General features: G+C 38.5%; 1 protein-coding gene across 1 annotated transcript in view; it reads right to left on the bottom strand.

Annotated features, from left to right (window-relative positions):
* The window catches only part of Vps13B (vacuolar protein sorting 13B), a 394,231-nt gene that overhangs the window by 146,501 nt on the left and 232,238 nt on the right, over positions 1 to 15,492 (bottom strand). Inside the window, exons 26-29 of the mRNA XM_070098172.1 lie at positions 9,446 to 9,701; positions 1,527 to 1,702; positions 1,064 to 1,260; positions 371 to 511 (exon numbers count right to left, since the gene is read on the bottom strand). Coding sequence (XP_069954273.1) covers positions 371 to 511; positions 1,064 to 1,260; positions 1,527 to 1,702; positions 9,446 to 9,701 — 770 coding nt within the window. The remainder of the gene's footprint in view (positions 1 to 370; positions 512 to 1,063; positions 1,261 to 1,526; positions 1,703 to 9,445; positions 9,702 to 15,492) is intronic.

Genomic DNA, 15,492 nt, shown 5'->3' with positions numbered 1-15,492 from the left:
AGGGAGTACTGCATGAGCATTCAATAGGTTTGTGTGAGCACAACAGATTAGAATGAATAGAGGAAAGCTGTTTTTACTGAGATGCCACTGGAATGTGAGCAAGGTAACACTTGCAAAGGGTTTCAGGGAAATTGGCTAGCTGGACTTGAGTCCTGGTGGTAGGAAGTACAACAGTGCCTACACTCGTAAGGAGGGATGGAGACGTAGCAGTTTGGAGAGTCATTTGATGTGTAATGTCAGAACACTTCTGGGTCACCCTACCTTGATGGGAGACAGTAGTAGAGTTTAAAAAAAAAAACCCATACCTGTCGGCAGTACATCTTAACGTGCATTCAACGTGTATGTTTCAGGTACGGGTGCTCAGTCTCACCTGGTTTATGAAGAAAATCAGTTGCTGATATAAGCAATAATGCTGGAGGAATGCCAGTCTTGTGATGTGGGTCGCCAGGTTTTGTCTCTAACCAAGAAGTAGTATAATCTTCCGGGCAAGGCAGCTGCTTGGCCTCAGTGGCTGTAATGATAACATTAATAACAAATTACATTCCTAGGATCATCGTGTATAACAACATCAGTCAAGAAAAGCAAAAGTTACAGTAACACTGCTGGAACAATTCACAAGTAACACACTAATTAGAAATACATCTTCAGACAACATATTGATCTGTCTTGGACTATTACCAAGTCACTTAAATTATCTTCAATTTGTGAGGCACATAGCTGTAAACATCATTTTATAATATATAACACAGCTCTTCTACACTGCAAAACATATAATCACTGTAGAGAGGAAAATAAGTAATTTGAGCAATATATTAAACAGGGGTAATACAAATATTACTGGGCAGTATCACAATACAGAACAACTGATTTTCTAAAAGTGAATGATGGCAAAACTCTCAAACAAATTGTAGCAATTAAAGTTCAGTGTAATATTTCTGAAATTAGACATTTTATATCAATCTGTGACTTTGACTCTTAAAAATGACACCTAATTTTTATATGAAATACAGTAATTGGTTTAGTTAATAATTTAGCATGAAGAATTATAATTCTTATAACATACCCTTAACGGAGAAACCCTTAAGAACACTACGAAGGATGAAGTTGAAGCATGAGATATCCAGTTTTTGCTTAAGTGGCTGACAGGATAAGAAAGCATGAGGCTGTGAAACCACGGTAAACAATAAAGGAAAAATTCGTGGCTGCCGGAGATTGACACCTCCGCCTTCACAGACAGAACCCTCTTCTGAGCCTTCATACCTGTAATATACATTTCCAAAACAATGTTGAGTTATGTATGAAATAACTGCAACAGCACAGAATATTTAGAGATGGTTCATGGGTGTAATCCATTCAAATGTTATTCTAAAAAGAATAAAAGGTCACAATACCATGACTGGAACAATACATAAATAACACACACACCGGGGACTGAAATTTATGAACAGGTTGTAGTCTCTTATGTACAGGTTATGTGCCAAATGTTATTCTAGCTAGCTGGTGCCAGTAAAAGATTTCTTACTAACCCATCTTCAACCTCCTTTTCTGACTGAGAGTCTGAGTCAGCCTCTCTGGCTGGAGGTCGTTGACGATGGTGTGGCAGTCTCTTTGGTGATGGTTCAGACTCTGTTGATGCAGCTTCCCCAACTAATTCCCTTTCCCTTTTTTTGGCTCGCTGTTCTAACTTGCTACGCTGCCAACCCTGGAAAACAAGAACTCTTGATAAATGTGCACAAAGATTTATTTTATTTACACAGCGTCAATCAATGGTAAAAAATTAGTGTTGTAATTAATTAAGACCTACAAGCAGCACTTTGGAAACTTTATTAAGACTGCTCATGACTTCATCAAGCCAAGAGTAGTCTTCATCTAGTCAAGAGCAGTTTTTATCAAGCCAAGAGCAGTCTCCATCAAAACAATCAGGCAAAAGGCAGTCTTAATAAAGTTACCAGTTATAGTTTGTGTCTTTATCAACTAAAACGGTCACCCTGCTTCAGTGAGAGATGGCCGACTTGTTTATAAAAAAAAAAAAAAAAAAAAAAAAACACTCCAACACTATATCTCCCCCTGCTTTTAATATTTCTGTCATGATCCCATCAAATATTAATTTTAAAAAAAAACTAAAATTAAAAAATTTAAATGACACACCTTTTTGAAGATCGGGTGATGATTATGGATGGGAGGAGGGGGAGGTGTTAGTGTTTGGGGGAACCTTCCAAACGAACAAGTCTTTTCTGGGGTTACTTCTTTTTTTTAATGCCCGGGGGACCTTCAAGTCACTGACTTTGCCCCAAAAATATCTGTCCATGTTTTGCTCTTTTCCTTTATGACTTTCCAAATTTCCCAAACTTTGCAGTTCACCATTAAACACTTTTCGGTTTCCCAGCCCTAATGTCTATTCCCCTTTGAATTCCTTAATTTTTCATTTTTTTTAAAACTCGCCCACCATGCCATCACACTAGTCCTTTGATTTTTAAATCTCCAAACCAACCTTTATGGCCAAATTCCCAAATCACCACTAGTTGCTGGATTTTCAAAAAACGGCATCCTTTTTTTTTCCATATGACCGAAGTGCTTCCCCTCATTTTTTTTCTTTTACCCCTAAAAAGTCTCTAAAATCTTTATCATTGCGATCTCATTTTAAAAAACATAGTTGACCTTTAAGAAATTTGTTCCGTTTTTTCCCCAAAATAGTAGCGATGGTTGAAGGGGGTTTTGTGTCAGCCGGGCCAGCTGGAAACCCCACCCCCACTTTCATACTTAAAAGATCCTTCTCCATACCCAATAATTCCACCTTTTTGGGGGGTTGGCACTAAACTTTGGGGCCCATGAAACTTTTTTGCGGTAATCCAAAAAAGGCGGATAATGAAATTTCATGTTGTTTTGGGGCCCCGGGCGGAGGCTTAAACACTCCCAGAAGTGGCGATCTCATAAAACAATGTTTTGGGTTTTAGTTTTTTTACCGGGGAAAAATTTTTGATAAATTTTCCAGTCAGATTATCGAACATGGATGCTGGTGAGGTCCTTATACCCCCTGGCCAGTGCAAAAACCCGCCCCCTTTCTTCTTCAACATTTAAAAGTTCCCAAAATTTTCCCCGCCATCTACTTAATACCTTCATCTTTATCCCCCTATCTTTTTTAACACAATTCATTTTTTCCTACTTTTAACGTTTATCTCCCCAATTTTTTTTTCCCTTTTTCACTTTCGAAGTCCTCCCACTCTATCATTTTTCCCCTTTTTACACTCTCCACCCTTTCTTACCTTTCTTTTTCCCCATATACTTGCTCATCTTATAACACCTGCTTTGAAAAAATTCATAAGCTTTTTTCTTTTTATCACCCCCCTTTTTCATCTTTCCCACCAATCACCCCTTTCCTCCTGCACCCACCCCCCTAAACCCAAACTTTCCCCATTCTAATACTGCATTTTTAAAACTATTCCAACCCTTCCCCCCCATGAAAAATTTTTTTACCCACCCCACCTTTCTGCCAATGGTTTGTTATATCTCACCCAATTTTTCCCTTTTTTCATTTTCACCCTCTTACTGGTTGTTGCCATTTTCCTTTTCCCCCCCCCTTTTTCTTAATTTAGTACAACAATAATATCTATATACTTGCCTTATAAACATGTACATCCAAGTTTCCCCATCAACCTTGTATCCACAAAACAAAATTTCAAAAGTACTTATTAGTGCTATATCATACCTTTGTTTATTTATTTATCTTCCTTTCAAAAATATGTATTACTTATTACCAAACCCTTTCACATAAAGCCCAAAAAAGCCCCCCTTTTTTATTTCCCCTCACCCCAAAATTTCCCTACTACTCCCTCCACAACTTTTTTCCCCATTTTGAAAATCCCAACCAAAAAGTGAAGGGCCTCATTTAAAATAGACAGTATTCAAGGCTGGCTCCTCCCAGGAAAATTAATTTTACGGGGTTTACCTAGAGAGTTCCGGGGCCACCCCCGGGGGGTCGACCAGGCAAAAAAAAAGAAAAACGAAAAACATAAACATTTTATTATATAAAAAATAAAAAATAAAAACACTTAAATAAAATAAAATCCTACATTAAAGAAATGAAAAAAAAATAAAAATATAACTAAATTTCCCGCAAATTTTAAAAATTGGGTGTCTGGTTTTGGAAAACCTTTTGTTGAAATCGTAGCCATTGCTGATGATGGGGGGGGTGGGTTTTGGTTCAACCCAGGGGCCTTTACGATAGGGGGAATTATACCCCGATGACAGGAAAGCAGGTTTTTTACCCTGCAATGAGGGGGTTCTCCAATTTACACAGGTCACAGTTTTAAATAAAAGGGGAAGTCTGGGGCGTTAGCCCATCCCTCAGTTCTTCTTTTGATTGGCAGGTGCCCCTCTCTTTTGCTAAAAAGATAGACAGGTTACCCCCCTTTAAAAAATCACCCCAAAAGAAATAACAAAAAGATGTGGTTTTTAGAAAGTCAACCTAGACAAGCTAAAGGATGTTTTTTAAAAAGTGAAGCCAACCAATAAATTACTAAATAAAGGCAGGCTTTATTACAGATTTGGGGGGATGTGGTCTAGTGTTTCTGGGCCCCCAACCCCCTTTGGGGGGGGGAAAGGGAAAAGACCCAGACTGACCCTCTTAACAACAGGGCAGTCAAACACACTTTTGGGGGTAAAAAGGGAAAAAGGGAGCGACACCTACCTTAACAAGAGGGCAAAAACATACCCGGGGGGGGGAAAAAGGGGAATGGACCCTTTTCCCCTCCCTTACGTACCCGGCAATAAATTTTTTCCCATTCTCCCTCTCCTTCAGAATTTTTTCCTCAACTCCCCACCAAGACTTATAGTAAAGGTAAAAGAAAAACCAAGAAAATTTCCCAAAAAGGGAAAGTCCAAAAGGGAAATTTTTGACTGTCAAAACCGTCGAGAAAAAAATTTGGGATGAACCACATATAAAAATTGGGAATTTAAAAAGCCGGGAGGCCAACCCCCCAAGAGGTATTTTGGTTCCCTTAAAAAAATTTCAGGTTATCAAAGGTTTGGGGTCCTTTAAAATAATTTTTTCCAGCAAATAAAAATTTAAATTTTGGAGAACCCCACAAGGGCCAAACATTTTTTCTATGGGGGAGTATCTTTTTTGGAAGGGGATTTTCCGCGGGAACATACAGGAAAGTACCATCATGGATTGTAGTACACATGCCAAGCCAGTATTGAATATTTTTAACAAATTTTTATTAATATCTGAACTAAATAGGGTCTTTAAAAAAATACTTTTAATCTCATTAAACTTTTCCCAGTTTTCCCGGAAAGTTAAAGGGTTCCCTACAGATTTTTTGGAAGTTGATAAGATGTGTAAGATCAGTAAGGTTTGGGGAAAACTGATAAAAATTTACAGAACCAAAAAAGGCCCCAGGCTTTTTGGGTAGTTACCAAACCGAAGGGCATAGTTCTATACTGCATCAGTCCTTGGTGTGTAGGAAAAGCGGTGTACTGCTTAGAAGAAGGATCTAACATTACTTGATGATATGCCTGCGCAATATCAATCTCTGAAAAGAAGGAAGCGTCATAAAATTTGTGTAGATCGCTATCTATTAAGGGCATAGGCTCAGCATCCCACCGAGTTATAGCATTAAGGCCTCTGAAGTCAATAGCAAGTCTATATGAATTATCCTCCTTCTTAACCATGACTACTGGTGAACAATATGAAGATACTGAAGGTTCAATGATCTTTAGTTTTAATAATTTGTCTACCTCTTGGTCAAATGCATCCCTAAGGTGAACTGGAACTGGGTATAATTTTCGTTTGATAGGATTGTCCGTCACTAAGTCAATCTTATGGACTACCGTGGAGGTAACACCTGGAATATCAGTAAAGACGTCTGAAAAGTTACTCACACATTGAAGTAGTTCATGTCTCTTATGTTCATCCAAAGATTCATTAATATTAATGTTGGTTGCGCCCGAGTGGTCAAGAGTCACCAAGTCATGTAGTTCTTCATCATAGTCTAAGTTAGAGGTGTCAATTACGCACACCTCACATTCTTCAGTTGTCTTATCAAGTTCGTGTGGAAAAACTAAGTCAAAGTTATTAAGGCAGTTAACCGAATTTCTTCGGTAATATTTCTTAAGGATGTTGATATGATAAAGCTTAGGTTTCCCCTTGACTTCTATGAGGTAGTCAACTTTCCCACAAATTTTTAATACTTTATATGGACCTTTCCATGCTACTAATAATTTATTTGACTTGATAGGCAAAAGCACAAGAACTTCATCCCCTACTTTAAAACTTCTCCTCTGACTTTTGGAATCAAAATAGGTTTTGTACTGGTCCATTGACAAACTTAAGTTTTTCGAAACTATGTCAGAGGTCTCCTCAAGTTTGGATCTAAGGTCAAGGAGAAACTGGTAAGAAGACTGAACCTCAGCATTTACCTCCTCATTAGTCCATAAGTCATGAAGGATGGACAGTGGACCTCTGGCCTGTCTACCATAGAGAAGTTCAAAAGGTGAAAACCCCAAAGAGTCACTGGGAACTTCCCTCATGGCAAACAAAGCACAGGGTAGATAATGATGCCTCTCCTTAGGTTTAAGGGAGCAAAGTTTCCTTAAAATTGACTTTAGAATCGAATGCTGGCGCTCAATCCTCCCATTACAGCTGGGATGATAGGGTATGGTGAAGAGAGGCTTCACTCCCAGAAGTTGGTATAGATGTTGCATTAAGTCAGATATGAATTGTGTCCCACGGTCAGACAAAATTTCTCTAGGGATGCCCACTCTGGAGAAGATGGACAAAAGGGCTTCAGCCACCTCTGCAGTAGTTATGGTTTTTAAGGGAACGGCTTCAGGGAAGCTCGAAGCATAATCAAGATTTCCTTAATTTTTTAGTTGTCAGCTATACATAAATCTATTCTGAGTAAAAGGTCAAAGGTTTCTGACTTGCATTATGCAAGTGCACTAGAGTATTTTGGAAAATTCAAATTTTTTAACTGTTTTTGTTCCTTTGTGCTTCTTCTGTTTGATATAAATATTTTAGTTCCTGTTTCATATCTTTAAATGACTGGAGCGGCATCAGAACTGCAGTACTAGTATGCCTCTGGCAAGATAGTGGAGTGAATTATGGTTAAAGTGTTTCTTCTCTTGCATCACTACCTCAGGAAATGGCCAATGTTGCAAAACTATATTTTCTTTCCTTTGCTGTGATATTTATTATTAATTAACCCTTGCACTGTCAGTTCTGCAATATTACGGCTTGCAAGCCAGTGTCGGTCCCACAATACCACACCAAAATTCTAGCGGCTTCCAACCTTGCGGGAGAAAGCTGGTAGGTCTACATATGAGAGAACGAGTCTGAGTGGTCAGTGTGCGCAGAATAAAAAAAACTGCAGCACGCAGTACATGAGAGAAAAAAAACTCCGACCATGTTTTTGGTTTAAAACAGCGACTTTGCGGTGTATTTTCATATGGAATTTGTGGTTGTATTCTCGTTTTCTTGGTCTCATTTGATAGAATGGAAGATATATTACAGAAACAGAGATGATTTTGAATGGTTTATGGACTAAAAGTACCATGAAGTTGAGCTCAAAGTAGCAGAAATATTTGATTTTTGAAGATGTTCAAGAGTAAACAAATCACATCACGTGTCCAATACATGTCAAATGGTGGGTTTAATATGCATTCACAAATGTACTGATATTATTTATACAATTATTATGATTATGCATTAGTCTGAATAACAGTAAATCTTCTATTTATTGTGTGAATAAAAATTCAAAATGAAAAGCAAGCATAATATAAGAGGGTCCTGGAGACATGACTAATGAAGAGATAAAATGTTATTTTAGTGCCAGGAATGTCTGCATTTTTTATGCTGGACCCTTTATTGAAACTGGCATTTCTTGAATCTTGTGTGACACTGGCCAAATTAATAATTTCAGATCACTTTATTGGGTAGTTGAAATAGGTACATGGGCAATATCTTGTACTCAATCAATAGAAAAGGAGGAGTTCTAGCAAAATAGCTATGAGTTTAGTCGACTGGAACAATAGAATTGCCCCATAATAGAACTCAAAGTGAGCGAAATCACTGATGCATAAATATCGCCAAAACTCCTAACTTCCTGATAGCGTAATTCCGTGAGTTTCCCATCAAATTTCATATTTTTGTTTTTATTACCTTCACAAGATGCACAGCAAGAGTTCAAGAGATGTTTACAGCACACAAGGTAGTTGCTATACTGACTGAGACCCACGCTGTGGACTCTGGTGATCATGTGATCCGAGCATTGTCGGTCGACAACCAAGACCACATACAAAGACCAAATTCATCAAATCAGTTCGAAAACCCATTTGTTTGACAACTAGTCCATTTGACAACTGAGGTTCCACTGTATTGTTTTGGAGCTTATTACTGATACGTCCCTGAGAAGTCCCTCATTGTATGTGATGATCATATCTAGTATATTTTCATTTCTAGTAGATTCTGTTATCTGTTGGTCCATGTATCCATTTTGCAGAGACTGAAGAGTTCTTTGGAATGATTCTGGTGAGTTTATGTTTTTCTTGGTATAATTTCTGGGACAATGTTGGTGTCTATAATCTTCCATTTTACATTGGGAAGGTTGAATTCTCTAAGGAGGATATTTGGTATAGGATTTTCAGTGCTACACAACTGGTATAATTTTTTTTTTTAACATGCTGGCTGTCTCTCACTGAGGCAGGGTAACCCAAAAAAGAGAAACACTTTCACTTCACATTATCACCGTCTTGCCAGAAGCATCCAAATATGACAGTTCAGATGTCACTCCAAACAGCCAATATCCGAAACCCCTCCCTTAAAATGCAGGCATTGTACTTCGCACCTCCAGGGCTCAAGTCTGGCGAACCAGTTCCCCTGAATCCTTTCACAAAATATTACCATGCTCACACTCCAACAGCTCATCAAGTCCCAAAAGCCATTTGTCTCCTTTCACTATCTAACATACTCACACATGCCTGCTGTATGTCCAAGCCCCTTGCACACAAAAACCTCTTACCCGCTCTCCTCCAACTGACTTCTAACTCTCAGTCTGTGGCGGCCTTGAAATAAAAATTCCCATGTGTGGCAACATTTTGAAAATTAATTTTTTCTGACAGATTGAGAGAGAGTATGATGGCCATCCAATAATTCAGCAAAATACCATCCTATTTCTGCTTACAGTTTAATTTTTGTCATAAATTTAAATTATGTAAGTGATATTTCACAAATAAAATAATTATGGCACTGGGTACAAAAGTGTACCACTGACAGAAATGAAGAAGAGACACAGGTGCAGAGCAAACTTTGATTGTAACAATACTTCACTGTGTACACCTTTATCAGACCACTAACTTGATCAAGCACTTTATTGTGAGAACACTTAACAGAGGCTTGTTTTGAACTTTTGTCTTTTCTTCAAAATAATTACTCTTCAATATTTCTCACCTTCACACTAAACTTCTGTCCATCTTCTAAGATTCCTCGGTCAAAAATACTGGCAGTAATTTTTCCTCCAGTGATTAGCAATTCTAGAGGCACAAATGACCAGCTGCTACTGCTACTTGCTGTACCCTTATGGCTGGTCATTCCCTTTGACAGCTCCACTGATGAAATATCACAATCAACTCCACTGTCTTGTATGTCTAAGGGGGTAATAGATGTTCTTCCTTGTTGCCCACTTGAAAACATCTGAGTAATAAGACTGAAAATAAAAATCATCAGGAATCAACAGTCAAAACAAAATGAAAATGTGTGATGCAAGAAGCCCAGATAATATTATAATACTGATGATTCTCCTTCCATGCAGAGTATATCTATGATTCAATGTTACATTTGCAAGCAATCATCTATAATCCAGCAATGACCAGTATGAAGGAATGTATGACCAGTATGAGTTCCATAATGTTACATAAAATACTTTCCCCATGAACAAATGTCACCTGAAATGGCACCTGTGATCCACTATAATAATGCACATTCCCAATAAATAGTTGTCACATGGGCAACCTTTTATGTAATGTGTTAAAATACTGTCACCATAGTGATGATGACTGTTCTGCAACATTATACAACATTTATCCAATAAACAGTTATTAGTAGTAATGGTGTCAGTGATTTGCCATAGAGAAAAACTGCTGTTTACACAGTTGTTGCAAAGGCAATTCTTTTAATCAATGTGCCAAAAAACTACCCCATTACAATTACTGCCCTTTTATACTGCTCTCCACTAGATGGCAGTGGCATCCTTCATTCTTTCTTTTGGCTCTTGAACCTGTGCTCCAGGTGACAGTCTCTTGTAATGTGATCATCAGCATCTCATTACTATGTTTCACAACCTTATTCAACATCTAAAATAATATAACTTATTTAACAGTCTAAACTCTACTGGATGTACACAACAGAAAATAATCATACAAATAACCCAAAGGGCCCATGACAAAGAGAGGGACAGGCATTTTAGGTTCCATATTACGTATTTATATTACTGCAACAACATATCTAACTTTCTAATTATAGGTATATTTTATGTATAATAAATCTGTAGCATAACCCATTCTCCTGTATAAATTACTAAATAAAAAAAAAGAGCTTTCATTTTTATTTTTAGGTCACCCTGACTCCATGGGATATGGCCGGTGTGTTAAAAAAAAATGTGTAGCAGACGGCATAAAAATATTTTAGGAAGTGAAATAATGTTTCTTCACTACACACTTGAGTGCAAGTCTCACTTCCCTCATAACAATCCTTCACAGATTTCATTAACACTGTACATTGGAACCCTGAGTTTCAGCCACCCTGAGTATCGACAGCTTTGAGTTTCAACCACTTTTTTTGGCTAAATTTTGTTCTGAGTTTCAGCCTGTGCCCTGTGTTTCGGCCAGAATACCAGACCTGTCCGCCTGCCCAAGCCTGTGTGCCTGCCCGCACAGTCATCGTGAGCCAGTCTAGCTTTGTTTATCCTTGAGTGAACATTACCCTGTGCGCTCATCCAAACATTTCACAATAAATTCATTGCGTATAGTGCTTGTTTATTGATTGTGACCGTGAAATAAGCCACTATGGGCCCAAAGAAACTTCATAGTAGCACCCCTTTGGTAAAGAAAGTGAGTAATATGATAGGATTGAAGAAAGAAATTGCAGCAACGTACCAAAATGGAGGAGGAAGAGAGAGGGGAGAATGTGCCTTCTTCAGTGATTCTACAATATGTATGTTACAAAAGCAGCATGAATGATAAGGGCTATAGTGCCAGCCAGCGATAAGTGTAGCATTAACAGTGTAGCACGTAAGTTAAACGATTAATCGATAGAAAAAGAGCAGCACGAAACTGACTCCTCCACTGTTGTTGGAGTTATATGGGGTGATTCACAACACCGCCGTCTCTGCTGCCGCCTTCACCACCACTATGTAAGGCTTATCTTTCAGTGGTCCTTATACACCCAATAACAAACAACACAGCAACACTCGTCGGTTAGAGAGACAAATGACATATTTTATTCATTCTATAGTATATATCATGTTTCTATGTTATTAATATTGTTTATTATGTCATATTAGATGAATTGTGCTAGATAAATAAGCCACAAAGTTGATATTAGTGTCATATTGAAGGACTATCTTGTCCTGCCTCCAAACTCTCCTGCCTCTCTCATATGCCAACAAGAGTCTTCAACATAGGTAAAACTGATTTAAATGTTCATTTATCCATTAAAACTAGTGCTTTATATTTGTTTCTCATTGTTTTCTGTATGTAAAACTATAGTATTTATTCTTTACAAAATGAATGTTTGTGAATATTTTTGGATGGAATGGATTAATTGGATTTACATCATTTCTTATGGGAAATATTGCTTCGACTTTAGCCATAGCTCCTGGAATGGATTACAGCTGAAACTCGGGGTTCCACTGTACCTACTCTATACATTTCAAAAACGTGTCGCTTGTTATTTAAAATGCTGGCCGCCTCCTACCAAGGAAGGATAACGCAAAATAGAAACATTTTCACCATCATTTACACTATCACTGCCTTGCCAATGGTACACAGATACTACAGTTTAGATGTCTCACTAAACAGCAAAAATCCCAAACCCCTCCTTCAGAGTGAAGGCATTGTACTTCCCACCTCCAGGACTCAAGTCTGGGTAACAGGATTCCCTGAATCCCTTCACAAAATATTACCCTGCTCACACCCCAACAGCTCATCAAGTCCCAAAAATCATTTGTCTCCACTCCTATCTAACATGCTCATTCATGCCTGCTGTATGTTCAAGTCCCTTTAATACAAAACCTCTTTTACCCCTATATACTTTATAAATCCTTCACAGATTGTTAACTTTCAGTATGTTCCATTTTAATATGTATTTTTGACATGAAAATTTTCTCCTCCACATTTTTTTCATAAAAGCAACCATTCGGGGAGGTATTACCATCCTACCAACTGAGTGTAAAATGGAAGCCTGTATTTGTTTTACATTATGAAAGGATTGCTGGTGTCTTTTTTCTGTCTCAAAAACATGCAAGATTTCAGGTATGTCTTGCTACTTCTACTTGCACTTAAGTCACACAACACATACATGTACATGCATATATATATACACACACCCCTCTGGGTTTTCTACTATTTTCTTTCTAGTTCTTGTTCTTGTTTATTTCCTCTTACCTCCATGGGGAAGTGGAACAGAATTCTTCCTCCGTAAGCCATGCATGTTGTAAGAGGCGACTAAAATGCCGGGAGCAAGGGGCTAGTAACTCCTTCTCCTGTATAAATTACTAAATTTTAAAAAAGAAACTTTTGATTTTCTTTTTGGGCCACCCTGCCTTGGTGGGATATGGCCGGTTTGTTGAAAGAAGAAGAAATTCTTATTCTTATTGATTTTCCTTTCATATCCATGGGGAAGTGGAATAAGAATCTTTCCTCTGAAAGCCATGCGTGTTGTAAAAGTCAACTAAAATGCCGGGAACAATGGGCTAGTAACCCCTTTTCCCCGTATAGCCTACTAAAAAGAAAAAAAAGAATACTGTCAAAGTGGGATATTTGAATGTGAGTGGATGTTGTGTGAATGATAAGAGATGATTGTGGATGTTATGAATGAGAAGAAGCTGGATGTTCTGGCTAAGTGAAACAAAGCTGAAGGGGGTGGGAGAGTTTCAGTGGGGAGAAATAAATGGGATTAGGTCAGGGGTTTCAAATAGAGTTACAGCTGTGCAAGAATGGTATATAATACTGACAAGATGAAATTAAGACACATGTGCAACATTTGGGTATCTTTATTGTAGACGTTTCGCCATCCAGTGGCTTTATCAACACAAATTCCATTTGTGTTGTGTCTTAATTTCATCTTGTCGGTATTATATACCATTCTTGCACAACTTGTCAGACACTGCAACATCATGGAATCTTGATTCTGAGGACATGTACATAACCTTCACGACTACGACAACTACTACTACAACTAACCCATCTCTTTGGGAAGGACCTACTTCCACTGGGGAATCCCGCCTACCAGTGACTATGCCCTCGACTGCTACACCTGACGTTAGTATATAAGCGCCAGGCTCCTTGCTTCTGTTTCAGAATCTCCACGACTACGGTGCTCTTCACACCTACTCCAAGGTTGAGGGACTGATTACCTCATCCTCTGTATTATAGTCCTACTGTCTTCAAGTTATGTCCTGGAATTTCTGTTGATAAAACCACTGGATGGCGAAACGTCTACAATAGACACCCAGATGTTGCACACGTGTCTTAATTTCATAGAGTTACAGCTAAAGAAGGAATAGCAATAATGTTGAAGGATAAGTTATGGCAGAAAAAGAGGGAATATAAATGTATAAATTCAAGGATTATGTGGAATAAAATAAGGGTTGGATGTAAAAAGCAGGTTATAGTAAGCATTTATGCACCTGGAGAAGAGAGAAGTGTAGAAGAGAAAGAGAGATTTTGGGAATTGTTGAACGAGTGCGTGGGGAGTTTGAACCAAGCGTGAGAGTACTTGTGGTTGGGGATTTCAATGCTAAAGTGGGTAAAATGTTGAGGAGGAATGAGCAGGTAAATTTGGGGTGCCAGGGGTAAATGAAAATGGGGAGCGTAGTGCAAGTATGAGTAGTGGGGAGGGGGGGGGGGGTTGAAGAGGGTTGGAATAGTTTTAAAAATGTAATATTATAATGTGAGGCCTAAATTTGTGGCTATAGTAGGGTGGGTGAATGAGGAAATAGGAGTGATTTGTGGAATGATGAAGTAAAGGGTTTGATGATTGAGGAAAAGGTAGCTTATGAGAGGTTTTTACAAAGCAGAAGTGTTATAAGAAGAGCAGAGTATTATTTTATTTTTTATTTTTATTAACACATCGGCCATTTCCCACCAGGGCAGGGTGGCCTGAAAAAGAAAAACTTTCATCATTCACTCTATCACTGTCTTGACAGATGGGGTTCTTACATTACAGTTTTCAAACTGCAACATTAACACCCATCCTTCAGAGTGCAGACACTGTATTTCCCATCTCCAGGACTCAAGTCCGGCCTGCTGGTTTCCCTGAATCCCTTCATAAATGTTACTTTGCTTACACTCCAACAGCACGTCAGGTCCTAAAAACCACTTGTCTCCATTCGTTCCTGTCTAACATGCTCATGCACGCTTGATGGAAGTCCAAGCCCCTCGCACACAGAACCTCCTTTACCCCCTCCCTCCAACCTTTCTTAGACCAACCCCTATCCTGCCTTCCCTCCACTAAAGATTTGTATACTCTTAAAGTCATTCCATTTTGTTTCATCCTCTCTACATGTCCAAACCATCTCAATAACCCCTCTTCAGCCCTCTGGATAATAGTTTTGGTAATCCCACACCTCCTCCTAATCTCCAAATAATGGATTCTCTGCATTACATATATTCATACCACACACTGCCCTCAGACATGACATCCCCACTGCCTCCAGCCTTCTCCTTGTTGTAACACTCACAACCCATGCCTCATACCCATACAAGAGTGTTGGTATAACTATACTCTTATGCATTACCCTCTTTGTTTTCATGGATAGAGTTCTTTGTCTCCACAGACTCCTCAGTGTCCAACTTACCTTTTCCCCCTCATCAATTCTATGATTCACCTCGTCTTTCATAGACCCATCTGCTGACACATTAACCCCTAAATATTTGAACACATTAACCTCCTCCATACTCTCTCCCTTCAATCTGATATCCACTCTTCCATTACCCAATTTTTTTGTTATCCTCATCCTATATTCACTTTTAACTTCCTTGTTTTACATACTCTACCAAACTCATCCACCAACCTCTGCAACTTTTCTTCAGAATCTCCCAAAAGCACAGTGTCATCAGCAAAGAGCAACTGTGACAACTCCCACTCTGTTAGATTCTTTATCTTTTAACCCCACACCTCTTGCCAACAACCAAGAATTCACTTCTCTTACTACTCCATCTATAAATATATTGAACAACCATGGTGACATCACACATCACTGTCTAAGGCCTACTTTT

Source organism: Cherax quadricarinatus, chromosome 4 (assembly GCF_038502225.1).
Source record: "Cherax quadricarinatus isolate ZL_2023a chromosome 4, ASM3850222v1, whole genome shotgun sequence".
Lineage (NCBI taxonomy): Eukaryota > Metazoa > Arthropoda > Malacostraca > Decapoda > Parastacidae > Cherax > Cherax quadricarinatus.
Note: the sequence above shows the minus strand (reverse complement) of the source record. Positions and strands in the feature narration are given on the sequence as shown.